General features: G+C 40.5%; 1 protein-coding gene and 1 pseudogene across 2 annotated transcripts in view; both read right to left on the bottom strand.

Annotated features, from left to right (window-relative positions):
- The window catches only part of MAN1A1 (mannosidase alpha class 1A member 1), a 169,747-nt gene extending 168,353 nt beyond the window's left edge, over positions 1–1,394 (bottom strand). Inside the window, exons 1-2 of one of the 2 annotated variants that reach the window (XM_046004441.1) lie at positions 1,139–1,394; positions 61–927 (exon numbers count right to left, since the gene is read on the bottom strand). In XM_046004441.1, coding sequence (XP_045860397.1) covers positions 61–681 — 621 coding nt within the window. In that variant the 5' untranslated portion in view covers positions 682–927; positions 1,139–1,394. The remainder of the gene's footprint in view (positions 1–60; positions 928–1,138) is intronic. The other variant, XM_046004442.1, reaches the window with a different exon arrangement.
- Positions 1,395–9,190: 7,796 nt separating this feature from the next.
- On the bottom strand, positions 9,191–10,024 carry LOC123941384 (annotated as a pseudogene).
- Positions 10,025–23,376: the final 13,352 nt, after the last annotated feature.

Here is a 23,376-nt window from a genome sequence, read left to right as displayed (position 1 = left end):
GTCTTTTTTCTCCCAGAAGAAGGCTGCCGGCAGGAGGGGTTTCCAGTACCGCGCACTCACCTCTTTGATCTTTGCCCTCTTCTCACGGATGGCGGCGTCCGCCGGCTCCCTGCCAACTGCCCCGACTGGGGGCACGAAGTCCACCGGGGGCAGCCTCCTGAAGACCGCCTTGTCACGCAGCTGGTCCTGGGCCACCTTCTCCTTTTCCAGCAGGATGTCTCTTTGGATCTCCTCGGGCAGCTTCTGCAGGGTCTCCTTGGCTTCCCTGAGAGCACGCTCGTGGTTTTCGCGGATCCTGGCCAAGTTGTCCTCCAGCGCGGCCGCCTGGTCCCCGGGCGCGCCCTCCTCGCCGCGTCTGGCTCGCCCATCTGCCGCGTCCTCGGCGCGCGCCCCGGGCCCGGGTTTATGGTCGGCGGCCGACTGCAGGGCGGGGCTGGAGTGGAAAAGGACGCCGCTGAGCAGCTTGGAGGAGTCGGGCAGGAAGAAGATCGCCCCGAAGCAGAGCGTGATGAAGGCGCTGAACACCAACAGCAGCACGAACTTCTCTGTCAGGCGGAAGGCGGAGGGGCCGAATCCCTTCCTGCCGCCGCTGCCACCGCCGCCGAGACCCCCGCCCAGGCCGCCGCCCAGGCCGCCGCCCGCCGGGCTGCTGAAGAGCGGCAACAGGCCCCCCACCGGCATCCCTCCAGCCGCCGCGGCCGCTGGGGTGCCCGCTGTCCAGTGGCCCTGCGCCGCGCCGCTCAGCAGCCAAACTTCGCCGCCGCCAGGCGTCAGCGGCTGCGGGCCTGGGTCCTGTGCATCCAGGCCGCCCAAGCCCCTGGGCTGGGCTGCAGGTATGCCCTGGGGAAACAACTCTTCTGTGGGTCTTCTCCCACGGGCAGTTCCTTTGGCAAACAAGCACGCGCGACAGACCGCTGGCCGCAGCCCCTGCGGGGAGAGAAACAGTAAAATGTAGTAATTACGATGATGGTGATAAAGTTTCCAGCGGGTCTCCGCCCTCCGACGGCCGTGCGAGCCGCCGGGACAGCCCCCCAAGCGCGGAGTCGGGAGTCTGGCTCCGGGCACCGCCCTCGGATCTCACTCTTTGGACTTGGGGTGAAGTTTTCTGGTCCCAGGGGACGGGGTGTCCTGAGCACACCTGGAGCAGGGCCGCGTGCGGGCACCTCCTGGAGAGGGCAACGCACCTCTGGGGCAGGAGGGACGCAGCGCGGGTCGGGGGGCTAGTCAACTTCGCCAGCTCCCCATCTCGGAGCTGGAACTAGCTGCTACTGCTTCCCACGGGGCGGCTGAGCACGCAGACCGGCAGCCCCGCAGCCTGGTCGCCGCTCTGCGGGGCTAGCGCGCCGACCCGCGGGCGAGTAGGAGCGAGCAGGGCAGCACGCCGCCCTCCTCAGCGGCCCCGAGAGCACTAATACCACTGCCGGTCTCCGGGCGTTCGGAAACGAGGGCGGTGACGCGTCCGGAGAGTGATGGCGTGGCCGGGCCAATCACGCCCTGCTCAGGGACCCGCGGGGGCGGAGCCGCGGCGGGGAGGGGGCCGCGCGGGGCGGGGAGTTTACGGGAAGCGCAACCTCGCGGGGGCCCGGCCGGGGGTGGGGAGGTCGCGGTTTGGGAGGCTGGAGGCCGGCGGGAGCGGCGGTAGGGAGGCCGTCCAGATCCGCGCGGGAGGCCCAGGGCGCGAGGAGGCGGGTTGGGTTTGGGGTCCGGGAGTGTACCCTGCGCGGTCCGCCGGCCCGGGTCGCAGGGGTTCGTTGGCCTTGAGTGGCTGGGGGGGCGCCCAGACTGACGCAGGACCTCCCTGCCGCCCCCTCGGACTCGTCTCCCCGGCGGTGAGAGGCCCGCTCCGGGGGGTCCCGCGAAAGGCAGGTCTCGCTGAGAATCGTCCGAGGCTGGGTCGTTCTGAACGGGTCTTTTCTCCAGTTCCCTCTTTTTACCCAAGACGGGGATTCCCCTCGTGCCTGGTAGCAGTCAAACCAAAAGTCCCCCGTAGAGATGCTGCGATCGGAAAGCATTTGAGCTCTTGGGTCTAACATCCTTTTACGTCCTAAGATACTCATCGTTTTGTGGTTGCTTAGGATGCTTCTTCCTCTGCATCCTTTCCCCACCCACTTGAAGAAAAAAAGTTGTGTACCTCCCCCACCCACTCCCACTTTCAAAATTCATTTATCTCATAGAAGTTGGTCAAATTTTCCATTTAAAGAAGACAGTTTTATGCCATAGCTTCAAGTAATAAATTTGAACACTGTTGAAATCAAGTCTTGGATGCAATCACTTCCAGGGAAATAAGGACTTGGTCCAATAGAGATTGTTTTCAAGACAGCATTATTTTCCAAAATGTGTTTGTAATTTCCCTGTTGCTTTGGGAAAAAAAAAAAAAAGAAGAAGAAGAAAGAAAGTAAGGAAGGAAGGAAGAAAAAGAAAAAAGGGGAAAAGTTGACTACTGAATTCTTCTTTCTTTCTTTTTTAATATTTAATTTATTTATGTACTTGTCAGAGAGAGAGAGAGAGAAAGAGAGCGCGCAAGCAGGCAGAGTAGCAGGCAGAGGCAGAGAGAAGCAGGCTCCCTGGTCAGAGAGAGAGAGACCACAAGCAGGCAGAGTGGCAGGCAGAGGCAGAGAGAGAAGCAGGCTCCCGGATGAGCAAGGAGCCCGATGTGGGACTTGATCCCAGGATGCTGGGATCATGACCTGAGCTGAAGGCAGTGGCTTAACCAACTGAGCCACCCAGGCGTCCCTGAATTCTTATTTCTGAAAGCTAGTTTGTAACAGCCTTATCCTATGCCTCCCCCCTCTCTGGAAATATGATTTTAACTCTGCTTCTGCTTGCCATTTTTAAAACAAAGGAAACAGCTGGCAGTTTACAGGAAGGTGCCTACAGTGCAGTTGTTTCAGGTGTAGACTCTATGAGAAAATACAGGGTGGCTCAGTGGGTTAAAGCCTCTGCCTTTGGCTCAGGTCATGATCTCAGGGTCCTGGGATCGAGCCACACATGAGGCTCTCTGCTCAGCGGAGAGCCTGCTTCCCTTCCTCTCTCTCTGGCTGCCTCTCTGCCTACTTGTGATCTCTGTCTGTTAAATAAATAAATTAAATATTTTTAAAAAATTAAATAAAAGGGGCGCCTGGGTGGCTCAGTGGATTAAGCTGCTGCCTTCGACTCAGGTCATGATCTCAGGGTCCTGGGATCGAGCCCCGCATCGGGCTCTCTGCTCCGCAGGGAGCCTGCTTCCTCCTCTCTCTCTGCCTGCCTCTCTAACTACTTGTGATCTCTCTCTCTGTCAAATAAATAAATAAAATCTTTAAAAAAAATTAAATAAAAAATCCTTATTACAGTTTTCATTTAGCTATTCATTTAAACCATCTTTATTTGTTGTATATTTGTTTTGCATAAAATGAGTCATACCCCCAACCTTTCTGTTAATAGGAAATTGTTTGATAAAAATGACCTTATGGCTTGGTTATTCTGATAACTGCTATGAAATTCTATGCCCAGAAGAGTGCAGCATATCCAAGCAGGGTAACAAAGTTTAGAAGGACTGAAAAAAGAAAACAACAAATTTTTTTAAGTTAAATGATGGAAAATTTTATTTCAAACCACATTTGCAAGTTGTGGATAGGCTGAAAAGTTTGAATCAGTGTGAAATAATATTGTTTATTTTCAACACCTTTAAAATTCAGTTACCTCATGGATAGAGAGGTAATGATTAGGGTTAATACCCTAAAAGATAATCCCTTTATGATCTTTTCCTGATGATTCATTATTTTAATTATTATGTTTTAGGAATGGAATTATCTCTTATCGCCACACAAATATTTAGAAACTTTAGTTTAAAAATAGTATATTAAGTATTCCAGAAAGGCAGTAAAAACTGCTTTTAAGTGTATGTTAAAATGGTGATTAAAAAAAGGGTTGTAGACCTAATTCTACTTCTGGTGCTCTTTAATTTTGATACTAAATCAGTTTGGACATTTATCCTTATTGCTTATAGTGGAAATATTCCAATTTAGCATATGGTCTTAAAGATAACTTTTTTTTCCTAAAAACTTCAAATTTATCTATATTGTGTTTACATCTTTTAAAGTGTTTGCCCTGTTTATTTCTGTTCCCCTTTATGAAGGTTACTTTAAGATCACTTTATTAATACCTGTATTTCTTATAAAACAGATTTATTATGAGTGAAGCCTGGCTTTAATGATTTGTTAAACAAGAAAATAGCATGGGTGGTTGATTATAGGATATGTTTTAAATGGGACCAGTCTGTCTTAGGTAGGATGAGAAATATGTGGGAGTGCTCATATCTGGGCTATAGCAAGTTAAAAAAAAAATCATAGAGAAGGTATTTGAAGGGACACACCAACTAAATTAACCATGCAAAAACTTAAAATAACCACACAAAGCCCTGTATATTCATGGTAAAGGAAAAATATTGTATGGTTAGTAAATTAGAAATTGCATTTTGTTGAAGCAAAATCTGACACTTTGCCTTGATTTCAATAGTATAAGCACTTCTCATTTCACAGTTGGAAAAACAATGTTTTATATCTTGGGATAAAGTAAAAATATGGGTGATGGTTCTGATCTCCAAATAATAAAACCTTGACCCTGTCCCATAAATTCATACTCACCCACCACACCTACTTGCATATATGTCATAATCTTTGTGAATACAGTGGTTGTGACAAAGTTGCTGTTTTTTCTTTATGAATAGTCTATTGCAAACTTAGCAACCTTAGTAATTCTGTGTGGCTTTTCTGTTTAAATACTTGCTGTGTTTTGATTTGGCCAGCTAGTTCTGAAATATGACTTCCTTGTACCTTTTGCAAATTTGCCTACAAACCTAATTCTTATTTTTTCCTTTTCCAATGCTTATATCTCTGCATCTTTTTTTTCATAATTTGTAAATTTTTGTGTTTCAAGATAAAACCTTTAGAATCAAGTAATTTTTTAAAAACTGGTTTTGGTTAGTGATATCCCCCCAAGGTGCAAAGAAATCCCCAAGTTATTTGGCTGCTTGGATTTCTGTGCTTTTAAAATAATATCTAACAAAGGGTATGTTTACCTTTTATATTAACATGCCAAAAACTAAATATAGTAATAATTATAAACAGGGTTGGGAGGGAGTGACAATGTTTTTATAAAAAACTATGGTGAATGACTATAAAGTTGTAAGTTCCAAAAAATTAAAGCGCAAAAATATTTCTTAATATTTTTATTTATCTAGAATTTATCCATTATTTCTTAATATTTTATTTATCGAAAAGGTACTAGGTAGAAGTTTATGGAAGAATCCTTTTGAGAATTTGTCTTTGATTTAAAAATAAAAAGTAATATAACAAAAGAAATACACTTAACACACGTGTGTAAGAGTTAACTACTGAAATTGTCCAATACATTAGATTTCTGATAAAATTTTCCTGTTGCTGATTTTCTACTTGTCTTCAAATTTCAGGTCAGAATAGGTTTTGACCTTTATTTTTAAAAAATGTAATATATAAAAAAATAGTTCATTGGAACATTAATCATGAATTTTCAATACTTCATTGGGCAACTCTGAATTTTACATGGTTTATTAAGATAAGAATTAACCAGAGTTACAAAACAAACGTTAGTAATATTTGTGGTCATTTGAGGAGCTATAGTTACAGCTCTGGTTCTTTTTCTCCCACTCCTCAATTTACTTTGGAACTGGCTGTATAATAGATTATTTTTATAAGGACTCCAATCACCTTTGTGTATGTGTGGGAGGGGGTGGTAAGAGGCTGAATCAATGAGACCCCTCTGTCCCTGCATGCTCCTGTTGAAACATCTGTTTTTGTTTTGAACACTCATTTCATAAATATTAGCGGTCCCCAACTTAAAAACATTGTGTTCCACCAAGTATTTGTACATTAGCTCTTTGGAACTTTCAGAGTGCTCCTTTCCATAGAAACAAAGTTGTAAATGGTGCTGTGGGTTGTAGTCTACTCTACAAAAATCCAAGACTCTAGGGAAGAATGAAATGTTGGAAAAAAACACTGTTGCAATGTTAGTAATCAAAGTAGCATTAAATTAGAAAGTGTTTCATTTATCTTGAATGTTGGAGCCTGAAGACAAACATTTATTTGAAAGAAAAGGAGACAGAATGATTTTTTCAGAAAGATTCTAAACCTACTTTCAAGGTCGGAAAGTAAGTTTATGGAAGTTCTTAGGTAGAGTTTTCTTTCATTACGTAAAGCTTTCTTCTGGTTTTAAGACTTACAAGAATTACTTTTATGATGTTTTTGTTTTTGTTCTGTTTTGACTTGATTAACAAAAGGACTGAAAGAGATAAGTTGGAGATTTTTCTGAGTTAAATGGGCAAAAGTTTGAATAAGAGAGTGATTTATTATAGAGGACATGCCTGTCCTTGGCTGTGTGACCATGGGTGATAAGTTACCTACCTTCTACATGTCTCATTCTTCATTGGTAACATTGCTGTGACTCTTAGATTAAATGATATAACTAATCTATATCATTTTGTGATATATGCATCTTAGTAATTTGTAGAAATTGGCAAAATGGGCATTTGAGAAATTTAATTCAATTTTTCTCCTTCCTTATAGAAGAAATTAATGTCTGGGGTAGTCACAAACAGAGGATTCTTTTTTTTTTTTTTTTTTTAACATTTTTTTTTTTTTTTTTTTTTTGACAGAGAGAGATCACAAGTAGACAGAGAGGCAGGCAGAGAGAGAGGGAAGCAGGCTCGCTGCCGAGCAGAGAGCCCGATGCGGGACTCGATCCCAGGACCCTGAGATCATGACCTGAGCCGAAGGCAGCGGCTTAACCCACTGAGCCACCCAGGCGCCCCCAAACAGAGGATTCTTAAACGGAAGAGCCAGAAAAGTGTGGTAAGCAAGAATTTTAGGATTATGTGGTTCTTTACATGGTTGTCACTTTTCAACTTCTGTCCTCTATTTAAGTAATATCAATTAGAGGCATTGGGGGAATGGCCTCAGGTTTGGTAGGCAGTGAGTCCTACAAATGTCTCCATTCTTTATATAAATAGGACAAAAACTTTGCCAACTAACCAAATTTATAGTTCTTTATGCCTTTAGACAATGTGAATGATGGCAAAGTCTCCAAGTGAGGAGAATGATATTACTGTTCAGTGTTTGAAGAATCAAGAAACCAAGGATTCAGGGCAAAAAAGCTGGGTGTGGAATGTCAACAATGACCTTTAGGAGCCCCTATATCTGAAACGTTTGAATTTCATGACTTGAGGTGAGTATATTATTTCAACTGAGTGAAATGAAAAGAAAAAGTTTCTTTCTCTGACCAGAGAAAAATATAAAATATTTCCTTAGTTTTAAATTCATTAGATACATTTTTAAAAGAAATCACTTTTTCTTCAAAAAGTTTCCCTCTTCATTCTCTGTCCCATAAAAGATCATACACTTTTCCAGAAAAACCAAATAAACTTAGAAAAATTATAATATATTATTCTGCCTAACTGAAAATTTTTTCATGAAGTAAAATGAAATGATACCACATGTGCCTGTTCCTGTTTTGAAGGAATGATCTACAACTATGACATGACAGTGCTTGGCTTCCCAATTTCATTGCAAAATAATTGCACTATTTGCACCTCATATTCAGATTTTCATATTGTCCTTCAAGGCAGAAATTTGTCTTAGCCCTGGGTTTCTGTAAATGTATAGGAATTCACCTATGGTTCTTTGTCCACTGAACTTATTTTTCGAGTTCACTTGGAACACTAGTCTGCAATATATAGATTTATTATGGGCTAAGGTAAAAGCAGATCAGTGTTGCAGGTTGAACAAATTGCATTACTGAATGTGTAATTGGTAGTCTATTTGTTTAATACAACTAACACAGGTCGTGACTATGGGAATGAGAGGGACATGTTGAAATTAACATAAGAAAAGTGAAGGGAAGAATTCCAAACCAGTGACCCATATATCTATTAGACTTAATGGTCTGGAACTGGAAGATAGGGTTTCTACAAATTACTAAGCTTAAAATGTGTTGAGTTTGAGATGCTTCATCTCGCTCTTAGATTATAAATAGTTTCTGAACATCCATTGAGATTGTTAAGTTTTCCAGTTTCTCCCAAATATTAAATGGATATATGCCTTCCACTGTTATGATACTACCATAACTTGAACAGTAATGAACAAGAAAAGAAATATCAAATGCCTAAACTTGCCATCCATTTTATAGTCTTTATTTTTGCCAGTTTCAGCAAATACCAATTTATAGGTAATCCGTTTCACTTAGAACCTCATCCAATGCCTTCCCCAATCCCACTGCAAATTATTTCAAAGCAAACTATAGTTGACCATTTCACTCATATTTCTTAAAAATTAAGCATTATCATCAAAACCAAGATTGCCTCCTTAAAATAAAAAATCCAGTTGGTTCATTTTAAATCAAAGTCTTTCGCTATATTCCATGTGGTTGCTCTTTTTGTTAATTTCTTTAAGTCTTTACACATACCTTACTGAGAAGACAGAACATGCACTCTTTTGATGGATTGAATGTGTAGTGTATAAGAGAAATCAAGGTTGAATGTTGTACTTTGCCTGAGAAATTGGAAGGTTGGAGTTTCCTTCAAGTGAGATGCAGAAAACTAGGAAGTGGGGGTGAGGGAGGGGAACCCTGCTAAGTTACTCTAGCAGGGTAACATGTTTAAAACATGGCACATGGAATTAGGAAATTATGGAAAGTTTATCAGTTTCTAAAAATATCAAGGACTAGCATATGGGCTGAGGTAGGGTAGAGTAGGGTGGAAAGTAAGATTAAGAGGATCTTGGACACAACAACCATGTTTATACTAAACACAAATTAAACTTACTGAGGCTTATCACTTTGTTCCACTCCTCAGCTGCTTTTTCACAAAAAGTTACTGGTATCCAGAGAAGTGACTCAAGCACACTGACCTAACAAATATTCAAATCCATGCCTCTGCAAAGTTAGATACCTTCAGGGCTGCCCCCAAAAGTTCTACATCCAACCGTGAACAGCCACGTAGTGTGGCCTGTTGCTCACACCATATTCCTCTTGCTGAAATACCCTTAATATTCCTTCAGAAGACAAAGCAAAACAAAACAACCCAAACAACAACAACAACAACAAAAACAAAAACAAGAAAAAAACCCACTTCTCCCATGAAGTTTTACTAGAAAAAACTCCTGTTCTATTCTTTCTGTTACTGTTCTTGGCACACTACAATTTACTTCTGAATGGTTTACTTGACAAATAGTTAGAAAGAATATTGGTTCAAGAAAAAGCCCCAAATCAATACAGCTGTTATTGCATCTTTAAAATATCACAAATAAGTCTGAAAAATCACCCGGCATCTTGCTGTTTCCATACCTGGACAACTTAGATCTTATTCCTCAGCCTGCTGAACTGTTCATTTTTCAGAAACATAGACACCATCCCAAAATTTTCTGATATCCTTGTTTTTCACCGTTGTGGCTTGCTGAATCAAAGCAGCTGAGTTTGATACAAGTTCAATGTCATTTCCCTCCAAGCATTAACTCATCTTTCTGGGCTTGAGATACTGAACAAGCAACACCTGGCCTCATCCAAATCCTGTGGATATATTTTTCACTCAAGAAATTTTGGATTGCAACAAGAGAACCGTTCTCCTGAATAACAACATTGATGCAGAAGTGAGCACACACAAACCTCACCTTGTAATGGAAGCCTGGTGTAACACCCTTGACCATCTTCTGTATATGACTACAGATAGTGCAAACAGTAGCCGGTCTTTTCTATTTCCCACATTTGTCAACTTGGAGCCTCTTCTCTACCTTTCCAAGGAGACTGATTTCTACATTGATGTGACTGCAGTCCCTTTGCAGAGTTTCTCCCGGGGCCCCTCACAATAACAGTGCATCCCTTCAGAGTGATGTCAACATTTTCTGGAATGTCAATAGTCTAACTGCTGAGAATGGTCTTTATTCTCGCAGTAGATGAGACAAAGGGAGGCCATTTTATATTCTTAATATTGAAATCCATATATATCTCTATCAAGAATTTAATTTCAAGGGACGCCTGGGTGGCTCAGTGGGTTAAGCCGCTGCCTTCAGCTCGGGTCATGATCCCAGAGTCCTGGGATCGAGTCCTGCATGACCTCCTTGCTCGGCAGGGAGCCTGCTTCTCTCTCCACCTCCGCCTGCCTCTCTGCCTGCCTCTCTGCCTGCCTCTCTGCCTGCCTGTGCGCTCTCTCTCTCTCTCTCCTTCTCTCTGACAAATAAATAAAATATTAAAAAAAAAGAATTTAATTTCAATATTCTTAAAAGTAGGTAGACATTATAAGGAATTTAGTTTACTTAAGTAATGATAGAGCTAATTTCTTTTATTCCATAGGTGTTCATAAGATAGAATAAATAAGAAGAAAGTTAGGAAATGTAAATTTCTGAAACTTTTCAATTAACTAATAGGCTATATATAATGTTCCATTAAGTATATTTGATCAAGTATATGTAGCATTATCATTTCCCTCTCCTTGAAAAAGTGTTTTAAATTCACATACATGGCTGGGCGGGGGCGGGGGGGGGGATGTAAAATGGTGCAGTTTCTTTGGAAAATAGTCTGGAATTCTTTTAAAAGGGTAAATATAGAGTTACCAACAATTCCAGCGCTAAGTATACACCCAAGAGAAGTGAAAATATCTGTGTACATGAAAATCTGTCCATGACTGTTCATAATAGCACTACTCATAATACATAGCAACATTATTTATAATAGTCCAGGATGGAAGCAACATGAATGTCCATCAACTGATAAATATGGTACATTCATATAATGAAATATGATTTAGCAATAAAAAGGAATGAAGTGCTGACACAAACTGCAACATGGAAGAACCTTGAAAATTTTATGCTAAGTTAAAGACTGCAGTCACAAAAGACCACATATGCTATGGCTCCATTTATAGAAATGTCTAGAGTAGAGGCGCCTGGGTGGCTCAGTGGGTTAATCCTCTGCCTTCGGCTCAGGTCATGATCCCAGGGTCCTGGGATCAAGCCCCGCATCAGGCTTTCTGCTCGGCAGGGAGCCTGCTTCCTCCTCTCTCTCTGCCTGCTTCTCTGCTTACTTGTGATCTCTGCCTGTCAAATAAATAAATAAAATCTTAAAAAAAAACAAAAGAAATGTCTAAAGTAGGTAATCTACAGGGAAAGAAAGAAAATTAGTGATCGTCTTGAGCTGAGGTCCTGGGGAGTGGAAGGTCACCACTAAAGGGTGCAAGGTTTCTTTTGGGGGATGGGAAAAATGTTCTAAAATTAATTGTCATGACAGTCGCATGGCTCTGTGAATATGTCACAAGATACTGAATTGTATGCTCTAATTGGGTGATTTGTATGGTATGTGAATTATATTCGAATAAAGTTGTTACAGAAAGAATGTTCTCCTTTCAGAACAGGCTTGCAAAAGATCTTTTTCATGCCTTAAGCAAATAAATGCTTTAAGCAAAATAAATAAATAAAATTAATTAAATAAATAATAAAACAAATGAAGTTGACATCATACTAAATAGTAGTGTTAAATATTAAAGCTTGAAAAGTAGTAAGTAGAGAGTATAAAGTCAAAAAACATTTTTAAGACCACAGAGGAAAACGCTAGATTTTCTCAGCTTGAGAAACACATACTTTTATTGAGTAGTCAAACCAAGGGAATGTTTTTAAGTTATGAATCACTTCTATACTCCACACTCTTTCCTATTAAGTAAAACATAGACAAGGAATAACATTCATATTTTTTGATGTGTGGAAAATTACTATTAAGTTAACTGTACCTCACGGCACTGTAGTGAACAAAATGTTTTCAAGAGAAGTTAACTGGCTCAGAGTAGGTAGCTTAAATGAAGCAAAATGATGCAGGAGCAACAGAGTTAGACTAAGAATCAGAAGACATATTTTTAAAACTAGCTCTCATTTCTGTGGATTATTTAAACATTTAGCCTCAATTTCTTCTGTAAAATCGTGAGGACTCCTAATTGAAAGGGTTGTTGTGAAGATCAAATTATATATTATATGCATATCAGAAAAAATATATTGTATGCATATAGAAAACTATAATGTATTATAACAACTGTTAATAATATAATGTCATATTAGTTAAATATTTGTTATAATCAATTCAATATTAAATTATATTAATTAAATTCAATAAAATATTATGTGTAGTAAATAATATTAATTGTTAATATAATAGTATTATTTATTAATGTTAGTTAATTATTATTAAATGCTTAGAGAACCTAGTATCGAATTCTAGTACAATAATCACTGGGAAGACCAGAGAGATAGAATTTGTACCTATCTATTCTATCTACCTACCTGTCATCACTAATATCTTTAAATGAAAAATATTTTGAAGAATTGACCATTCTATTTTGTAAAGAAATTATGGATATTTAATAAGATGTATTATCAAATTAATAGCAAAATCTATATATGACTCCTCCATGTTCAGTTAATCCTACCAAAATAAAAACCATTATCCTGGATGCCTTCAAGAAACAATAAAAACCAGGACATCCTGAGAAATTTTCTATTTTTTTCTCACTTCTTCTGGTATTCATACTCCCATTAAACTTACATTTTTCTTCTTAAATTGCTTTTTCCTTTTGTATGTGTAAAATTTTATATTCTTATCACAAATATAATACTTATTTACTGTACAAAATTCAGGAGATATAAACCAACAAAAAGAAGAAAACTGAAAAGTCTTACAGTAACAGTGTATTTGTACATAGCTCATAAGATAGCAGAATTGTGCTCTCTCTTTCAGTATGTTCAAATAAGCTTTTTTTTTTTTTTTCCTGTTTTGCCTTCCTTCTCCTCTGTCCTGCCTTTAAAAACTGTATTTATGGTGAGTAACATCTGTCTTTCCCACTTGACCTTGAGGGCAGATGTGTAATGCTTTTGTTAAAGCTCTAAATTTTCTCACTTAAAAACACAGAAATAAATGGGAAATGAAAAAGGTTTTATCACTGATTCTCTCTTTCTAGTCACTACAGTTTTCTGTTTATGCTGACCACTTATTTCTTTACTTTCTCTTTATGCCAAATCATTAAAAATGCGGTAACTTTTATTTTAGTACAGAGATGTGTTTTTGTAAAAATTTGGGGAAAAATGAAGGGAAAAAAGACAACTCTTCTCTCCTCATAGACAATCATATTTAATATATTTTATATCTTCCTTGTCATCAAAACACACACATAAAGGCAAAAAATTTTTAGAACATAACTGTAAAACAGCTAGACATTCAGGTGCGATTTCTTTTTCAAGCTACCGAAATTTGGAAATTCTGTGGAAAGAGTTATCTGAACTAGTCAGAGAGGACTTTCCTCAGCATTGGCTGTGCTATGCTGCCTCTTCTGTTCTTCTTCGGAGATTAAAATTCTCCAAACCCCGTCTCGTTGATTGGATGTAGTTACTTTCTAGTTAGGGTTATGATTTCCTTTCTTCTTTGTTTGGAAGTTTTTAGTTCAATTTAAAACAGGGTTGCTAGATGAATGGATAAAGAAGATGTGGTATATATATGCAATGGAATACTATGTAGCTATCAAAAGAAGTGAACTCTTGCCATTTGCAACAACATGGATGGACCTAGAGAGTATTATGCTGAGTGAAATGAGTCAATCAGAGAAAGATAATTATCATATGATCTCCCTGATATGAAGAATTTGAGAGGCAGGACAGGGGTTTGTGGAGGGTAGAGAAGGAAAAAATGAAACAAGATGGGATCGGGAGGGAGACAAACCATAAGAGACTCTTAATCTCACAGAACAAACTGAGGTTTGCTGGGCAGTGGTGGGGTAGGGATAGGGTGGCTGGGTTATGGACATTGGGGAGGGTATGGACTATGCTGAGTGCTATGAAATGTGTAAGCCTAATGATTCACAGACCTGTACTCCTGGGGCAAATAATACATTGTATGTTAATAAAAATAATTTAAAAAAATAAAAAATAAAGCAGGGTTGCTGGATTTTTTTTTTTTTTTTTTTTTTTTTTTTTTTTTTTTTTGCTGTTGTTGTTTTATTTTGTCTTACCCCTCTCATGCTATCTACAGTTAAAAGAAACTGGCTTATTGGTTCTTTCCACCTCTCAAAGTACATTTTGTTGTTAATTTCCATCTTCCTTGTTACTGATGTATCTAAAGAATAAAGATGTAATTCTGGGCACTGCTCTACAACAGCCTTTCAAGACATTTTGGTGACCAGTCTTAAGTAAAGACAGAGTCCTTTGTCATTTCCTTAGTGCCTCCCTGTTGTATGTATTACCTGTAGCAAAGTAAGGGACTTGGAAATTTGAAATGCAAATATACAATTGCAGCAGATTTCAGCTCTAGTTCAGGAGAAACAATGTGCTGAAATTGGTATACAAAGTAAATGGAACTCATTATTTTTATTTATTCTCATTTCCTTCATTTAGTACAGGAAGAAGTGATGATGTAACACTGTTTTTGAAATAAATGTGTGGGGTGTGTGTGTGCGTTTGTATCTGTGTGTCTGTGTATCTCAAAGTTGTTTAGGCCAAAACTTCATTTCTAGCTCCTAAGCTTATTACATTCTTTTTTTTTAAAAAAGATTTTATTTATTTGAGAGAGAGAGAGAGAAAATGAATGGGGGCAGAGGGGGAGGGAGAAGCAGGGTCCCGACCGAGCAGGGAGCCACCCTCCCAGGGCTCAATCCCAGGACCCTGCAGTTATGACCTGAGCTGAAGGCTGACACTTACCCAACTGAGCAACCCAGGTGCCCCTACAACATTCTTCTATAAAAAGATAATTTTTTCATTTGCCCTTTGCCCCCCAACCTGCTTAGATTCTGTGATTCATAATTTCAATAAATATTTTGCCAATATCCTAAACCTTTTTTCCCTCTGTCTTTTCATCACATTTCTCTGGCAAAAACCTCAATCCCCGGGGAATGCAAACATTACTTTTTCAGTGTCTGTGCCCCAGCTACCAGGTCTTGGTAGAAAAAACACAGTGTGGCAGATTGATTGCACCAGAATCCATATCCAACCTCAGGTGGGCCTGAAAGACTGGTTTTAGAGCCTCCCACATCTATTTGGTCAATTTACTCTCCACCCTACACAACACTTTCAGACCTTCTCCTTTTTTGCTCTCTAGCCCAGTAATTCCCAATCCCAGCCCCTAGGGGAGCTTGGGCAACGTCTGAAGACAGTTTGGATTGTCACAGCTGGAAGGGCAGGGGTGAGGTGGTGCTGCACAACATCCCCTAATACACAGGAAAGATCTATATACATAGAATGGTCTGGTCCAAAATGTCAATAATGTGGAGGCGAGACACTCAACTCTAGCACCTCCATGCTCTGCAGATGCTTTTCTTCTGTTACAGAGAAAATAGCAGCCAGCTTTTGAGAACCCCCTCATCTGTCCCATTTCAAACACAAAATACACAGTTCTGCACAAGGTCCCTCATCTCATTCCGTTAGCGGGACCATCCCCTCCTGCCTGAGACTAATGTACCCCCTGAGCTTTGTACTTCAGCCTTTCAATTTCTTCGTAACATTACACTATTTTTATTGGTTTTTCTCTTGTGTGTATTTGATCTTGCCTTCTACATTCTTCCTTTTTGATTTGAAATACAATAAATCCGAGAGACAAACTGAGGTTTTGGGGGGGGGGTGTTGGGTGAGCCTGGTGGTGGGTATTCTGGAGAGTACGTATTGTATGGAGCACTGGGTATGGTGCATGAATTTTGGAACAGTGAAATAAAAATAAAATAAAATATAAAAAAAATAAAAAAAATTTAAAAACAGGTACAATTAATTTTCTTCAACTAAGCAACCCAAAAGACTCCACAAAAAAACGAAACCATCCCCTCCCTTCAGGTACTACCCCGTCCTCTCTCTCTGCAGCCACATTTCTTCAAGTAGTTGTTAATGACACCAGCTGTCTACAATTCCTCACCTCCCACTCATTGCGCAACCTACTCCAGTCTGGCTTCTAGCCTCGTCACTCCATGAAAACAAGCTCTAATGAAGGTCACCGATGTCCTCCACATCATAAGTTCCTGAGATAATTTTAAATTTTCATTTGACTTCACCTCTCAGTGGTATTCACTGATTTTTTTTTAAATTTTTTTATTTGTTTATTTACAGCATAACAGTGTTCATTGTTTTGGCATAACACCCAGTGCTCCATGCAGTACGTGCCCTAGCTATTACCCACCACCTGGTTCCTCAACCTCCCACCCCCACCCCCGCCCCTTCAAAACCCTCTGGTTGTTTTTCAGAGTCCATAGTCTCTCATGGTTCATCTCCCCTTCCAGTTTCCCTCAACTCCCTCTCCTCTCCATCTCCCCATGTCCTCCGTGTTATTTGTTATGTTCCACAAATAAGTGAAACCATATGATACTTGACTCTCTCTGCTTGACTTACTTCGCTCAGCATAATCTCCTCCAGTCCTGTCCATGTTGCTACAAAAGTTGGGTATTCATCCTTTCTGATGGAGGCATAATACTCCATCATGTATATGTATCACATCTTCCTTATCCATTCATCCGTTGAAGGGCATCTTGGTTCTTTCCACAGTTTGGCGACTGTAGCCATTGCTGCAATAAATATTGGGGTACAGATGGCCCTTCTTTTCTCTACATCTGTATCTTTGGGGTAAATACCAGCAGTGCAGTTGCAGGGTCATAGGGAAGCTCTATTCTTAATTTCTTCAGGAGTCTCCACACTGTTCTCCAAAGTGGCTGCACTAACTTGCATTCCCACCAACAGTGTAAGAGGGTTCCCCTTTCTCCACATCCTCTCCAACACACGTTGTTTCCTGTCTTGCTAATTTTGGCCATTCTAACTGGTGTCAGGTGGTATCTCAATGTGGTTTTAATTTGAATTTCCCTGATGGCTAGTGATGATGAACATTTTTTCATGTGTCTGATAGCCATTTGTATGTCTTCATTGGAGAAGTGTCTGTTCATATCTTCTGCCCATTTTTCGATATAATTATCTGTTTTGTGTGTGTTGAGTTTGAGAAGTTCTTTATAGATCCTGGATATCAACCTTTTGTCTGTACTGTCATTTGCAAATATCTTCTCCCATTCCGTGGGTTGCCTTTTTGTTTTGTTGACTGTTTCCTTTGCTGTGCAGAAACTTTTGATCTTGATGAAGTCCCAAAAGTTCATTTTTGCTTTTGTTTCCTTGGCCTTTGGAGACATATCTTGAAAGAAGTTGCTGTGGCTGATATCGAAGAGGTTACTGCCTATGTTCTCCTCTAGGATTCTGATAGATTCCTGTCTCACGTTGAGGTCTCTTATCCATTTCGAATTTATCTTTGTGTACGGTGTAAGAGAATGGTCGAGTTTCATTCTTCTACATATCGCTGTCCAGTTTTCCCAGCACCATTTATTGAAGAGACTGTCTTTTTTCCATTGAATATTATTTCCTGTTTTGTCGAAGATTATTTCACCATAGAGTTGAGGATCCATATCTGGGCTCTCCACTCTATTCCACTGGTCTATGTGTCTGTTTTTATGCCAGTACCACACTGTCTTGGTGATCACAGCTTTGTAGTAAAGCTTGAAATCGGGTAACGTGATGCCGCCAGTTTTGTTTTTGTTTTTCAACATTTCCTTAGCAATTCGGGGTCTCTTCTGATTCCATACAAATTTTGGGATTATTTGCTCCAGCTCTTTGAAAAATACTGTGGAATTTTGATCGGAGTGGCATTAAAAGTATAGATTGCTCTAGGCAGTATAGACATTTTAACAATGTTTATTCTTCTAATCCAAGAGCATGGAACAGTCTTCCATCTTTTTGTGTCTTCTTCAATTTCTTTCATGAGTGTTCTGTAGTTCCTCGAGTACAGGTCCTTTACCTCTTTGGTTAGGTTTATTCCCAGGTATCTTATGGTTCTTGCTGCTATAGTAAATGGAATCGATTCTCTAATTTGCCTTTCTGTATTTTCATTGTTAGTGTATAAGAAAGCAACTGATTTCTGTACATTGACTTTGTATCCTGCCACGTTACTGAATTGCTGTATGAGTTCTAGTAGTTTGGGGGTGGAGTCTTTGGGGTTTTCCATATAAAGAATCATGTCATCTGCGAAGAGAGAGAGTTTGACTTCTTCCTTGCCAATTTGGATACCTTTTATTTCTCTTTGTTGTCTGATTGCCGTTGCTAGAACTTCTAATACTATGTTGAACAAGAGTGGTGAGAGTGGGCATCCTTGTCGTGTTCCTGATCTCAATGGGAAGGCTGCAAGCTTTTTCCCATTGAGGATGATATTTGCTGTGGGTCTTTCATAGATAGATTTTATGAAGTTCAGGAATGTTCCCTCTATCCCTATACTTTGAAGCGTTTTCATCAGGAACGGATGCTGGATTTTGTCAAATGCATTTTTTGCATCAATTGAGAGGACCATGTGGTTCTTCTCTCTTCTCTTATTGATTTGTTCTATCACATTGATTGATTTGCGAATGTTGAACCAACCTTGCAACCCAGGGATGAATCCCACCTGGTCATGGTGGATAATCTTTTGAATGTGCTGCTGGATCCTGTTTGCTAGGATCTTGTTGAGAATCTTTGCATCCATATTCATCAGTGATATTGGTCTGAAATTCTCCTTTTTGGTAGGGTCTTTGCCTGGTTTGGGGATCAGGGTGATGCTGGCTTCATAAAAAGAGTCTGGAAGTTTTCCATCTGCTTCAATTTTTTGGAACAGCTTCAGGAGAATTGGTGTTATTTCTTCTTTGAAAGTTTGGTAGAATTCCCCAGGGAATCCGTCAGGTCCTGGGCTCTTGTTTTTTGGGAGGTTTTTGATCACTGCTTCAATCTCGTTACTAGATATCGGTCTATTCAGGTTGTCAGTTTCTTCCTGGTTCAATTTTGGGAGTTTGTGGTTTTCCAGGAATGCATCCATTTCATCTAGGTTGCTTAACTTATTGGCATATAACTGTTGGTAATAATTTCTGATGATTGTTTCTATTTCCTTGGTGTTAGTTGTGATCTCTCCCTTTTCATTCATAATTTTATTAATTTGGGCTTTCTCTCTTTTCTTTTGGATTAGTGTGGCCAATGGTTTATCGATCTTATTGATTCTTTCAAAAAACCAGCTTCTAGTTTCATTGATACGTTCTACTGTATCTCTCGTTTCTACCTCATTGATCTCTGCTCTAATCTTGATTATTTCCCTTCTTGCATGTGGAGTTGGTTTGATTTGTTGTTGATTCTCCAGTTCTTTAAGGTGTAGAGACAGCTGGTGTATTCTGGATTTTTCAATGTTTTTGAGGGAGGCTTGGATGGCTATGTATTTCCCCCTTAGAACCGCCTTTGCTGTATCCCATAGGTTTTGGACTGAGGTGTCTTCATTCTCATTGGTTTCCATGAATTGTTTAAGTTCATCTTTGATCTCCTGGTTGATCCAAGCATTCTTAAGCAAGGTGGTCTTTAGCTTCCAGGTGTTGGAGTTCCTTCTGAACTTTTCCTTGTGATTGAGTTCCAGTTTCAAAGCATTGTGATCTGAGAATATGCAGGGAATAATGTCAGTCTTTTGGTATCGGTTGAGTCCTGCTTTGTGACCTAGTATGTGGTCTATTCTGGAGAAGGTTCCATGTGCACTTGAGAAGAATGAGTATTCTGTTGATTTAGGGTGGAATGTTCTGTATACGTCGATGAGGTCCATCTGGTCCAAAGTTTCATTCAATGCTCTTGTTTCTTTATTAATTTTCTGCTTCGATGATCTGTCTATTTCTGAGAGAGGCGTATTAAGATCTCCTACTATTATTGTATTCATATCAATATGACTCTTTATTTTGATTAATAGTTTTCTTACGTAATTGGGTGCTCCCATATTGGGGGTATAGATATTCACAATTGTTAGATCATCTTGGCGGATAGTCCCTTTAAGAATTATGTAGTGTCCTTCTGTATCTCTGACTACAGTCTTTAATTTAAAATCTAATTTATCTGATATGAGAAGCGCTACTCCGGCCTTCTTTTGAGGCCCATTGGCATGAAAGATGCTTCTCCATCCCTTCACTTTCAGTCTGGGTGTATCCTTAGGTTCAAAATGGGTCTCTTGTAGACAACATATGGATGGGTCCTGTCGTTTTATCCAATCTGCAACCCTGTGTCGTTTTATGGGCGCATTTAGGCCATTCACATTGAGAGTGATTATTGAGAGATAGGTTTTTATTGACATCGTGTTGCCTTTGAAGTCTTTCTGTCTATAGATTGTTTCTATATTTCTGTTCAATGATATTCTTAGGATTTTTTCTCTTTTATAGGACCCCCCTTAATATTTCCTGCAGTGTCGGCTTGGTGGTTGCATAGTCTTTTAAGCCTTGCCGGTCTTGGAAACTCTTTATCTCTCCATCCATTTTAAATGTCAGTCTTGCTGGATAGAGTATTCTTGGTTGCATGTTCTTCTCATTTAGTACTCTGAATATATTTTGCCAGCCCTTCCTGGCTTGCCAGGTCTCTGTGGAGAGGTCTGACGTTATTCTAATGGGCTTTCCTCTGTACGTAAGGAGCTTTTTTTGTCCTAGCTGCTTTTAAGAGGGTCTCTCTTGAAACATAATTCCTCATTCGAACTATAAGGTGTCGTGAGGTCTTTCGAGAATTTAAAATCTTGGGAGGAGATCTCTCTGCCTCTAGTACATAAACGTTGTTTCCATTCGTGAGATTGGGAAAATTTTCATAGACAACTTCTTCCACTACATCTTCTAGACTTCTTTCTTTTTCCTCCCCTTCAGGGATTCCAATAATTCTGACGTTGGAACGTTTCATGGCATCGTTTATTTCCCTGATTCTGTTTTCATGGCTTCTGAGCTGTTTGTTCCAGGCTTCCTCCTGATCCTTTCTCTCTATCTGTTTGTCCTCCAGATCACTAATTCTATCTTCTGTCTCAGTTACCCTAGCTTTTAGAGAATTTAGATTAGATTGGAACTCATTGAGAGCATTTTGAACATCATCCCTGGTGGCTTCCAGTTCTGCCCTAACATTGTGAACATCATCCCTGGTGGCTTTCAGTTCTGCCCTAATCAATTCTGTTTGGTCATCCATGGCTTTCTCCAACCTAGCTATTGCCTGGATAATTGTTAGTCTGAATTCCTTTTCTGACATATTGTCTATGTCGACAGCCATTAGTTCTGTTGCAGAAGGCCCATCCTCTGTATTTTTCTTCTGTTGGGTATTCCTCCTCCTAGTCATTTTGGTAAGAGATGACTGAACAGATGCAGCTGGACTTATCGATTGTGGTGCAGTCAATGTGCACCCTGGAACGCTTCTGTGCAATCAGGGTTCCCCACCCAAATGAGAGGAAAAAGAAAAGAAAAAGAAATAGAGAAGAAGAAAGAAAAAAAAAGGGGGGGAAAGAAAAAAGGAAAAAAAAAGAGAGAGAGAGATAGGAAAAAAAGGGAAGATAAAAGAGAAGGCTCAGCCCAAATGGGCCACAAGGTAAGATTTATGAAGTATACAAACAAAAACAGACAAACAAAAAGACTGATAAAATTATATGACAAGAGAAAAAAATATATATATATAAGCAAAAAAAAAAGGGAAGAACCTCATCAGAAAGAACCCCAAGTATAAGATTTATATATTATCAGGACAAACACAAATTCACAGAAACACTGGCAGAAGGAAAAATTGGGAGAGTGGTTATAAATTCTCAGTGTGGGTGAGGAAGTTTATTTTGATTCTTCCTGAAGGTATCTTGATGTTTTTGTTAAGGGACTCAACTTTCCTAAGTTACAGGGGGATTAGAAACTGGTTTGCCTATAGGGGTAGCATTGATTGGGGAAAGGGGATTACCTTGAAGTTTAACTCTATTTGTATAGTAGAAAATAAAAATTAAAAAAGAATAAACTAGACTAAACTAAGTTAAAATTTAAAAAGAATTAAAAAATTAGAAAAGCAAAAGAAAAACACGGGTGTATGTATCAAAAAGTTCAGGTTAGAAGGTTATTAAAGAATTTGATGTACTGGACATCTCAGTGTGGTGGTAAATAGGTTAAAAATTATCTGTATGTATAAAAAAAAGAAGCAGAATATTGGTAAAGAGTTAAAAATAAAAGTTGTATTTATGAAGTAGTGGTGGTTGTTCTCTTGTAGTCTTTTTTTTTTTTTTCTTCCTTCCTGGTTGGTTTTCTGGGGGAGGGGCCTGCCACGTGGGTTTTCAGACAATGATGTTCCCTGAGTTAGGTCCTCCCGCTCCCCTCAAGGGGGTGAGCTCTGAGGAAACTGTTTTTTTTCAGCCTTTTGTTCTCTGGAGGTTTTTATGTTCTTTCATCTGCTTTCTCTCGCCTTGACAGCTTTTGATGGTTTTTGGAGGTTTAGAGGAGAGCAAACTGCACCCCGACCTGCCTCTCAGAGAGAAGCCCCAGAATGTTTTGGAAAAGCTGCTGGCTGATTCGGTTCTGAGTCACTGTCCCTGGGGATGCAGGAGCTCCTCGTTGTACCCGAAACCAGGGCAGCGGTGGCTGTCTAGGCAGCTCCAGACTGCCGGAGAGGTTCTGAGCAGAGATCGCACACTGAGATTTTCCCGCTGTCCCGGGCTGGGAATGTCTGGTTTTTCTGGATGCCAGAGCTCCAGGCTAGCGGCTATAAGCACCTATCTCAAGGGAGGGTGTGGGACGCGGGCGTTTCAGGATTGCCGTCTGGCCGGGCTCCCAGCCCCTCAGGGGAGCCAGACCCCACTCGTTCTCGGGTGCGCTGGCGTTCAGGTGGACTGGCGGCTCAGGGACGGAGACCTGATTTCTCCGCCGCACTCTCTCTGGCTCAGCGCCAGGGGAGGCTGTCCTGGGTCCGGGGACTTAGGTCCCTGACCCTAACCGCCCAGGTTCCCACTATTACCCCCTGCGATCCTTTGCTCTTTGTTTTTTTGAGTGCTTTCAATCAGACCCCAAGTTAATGCTGGTCCCCAGACGCAGAGCACTCTCGTGTTGGGGTGTTACTTTCCGATCGGTCACCTCTGGTGGCTCCCTCCCCCTTTTGTTTATCTTCCGATATCAGTCGGACGCTCCCAGTCGGCTTTACCTGCCACTGGCGTCTTCTGCTCCTGTAGAGATCCAGACGTGTATAATTCTGATCTCAGGCTGATTTCATGGGTGGTTGGAGTTCTTCGGTAGGTAATCAGCTCACTTTAGGGTACAGGTTGAAAAGGTGCCTCCTCCTACTTCCCCGCCATCTTGACTCCCCCTGTATTCACTGATCTTAATCATTCCCTGCTTTTGAAACATTCTTCCCTTGATTTCTGTGACACAACCATCTCTCGGTTTTCAACATCTCTGATCGATTCTTTGATTCTTGCTTATTCATCCTCTTCTTAACCTTTAAATGTAGGCATGTCCTTAAGGGACTGCTGGAACTTCATGTCCTCTTAATCTTCACTGTCTTCCTAACACGTGCC

The sequence above is a fragment of the Meles meles genome, chromosome 5 (assembly GCF_922984935.1).
Source record: "Meles meles chromosome 5, mMelMel3.1 paternal haplotype, whole genome shotgun sequence".
Classification (NCBI taxonomy): Eukaryota; Metazoa; Chordata; class Mammalia; order Carnivora; family Mustelidae; genus Meles; species Meles meles.
The sequence above is the reverse complement of the archived record's forward strand: the minus strand, read 5'-3'. Positions and strand labels throughout refer to the sequence as shown.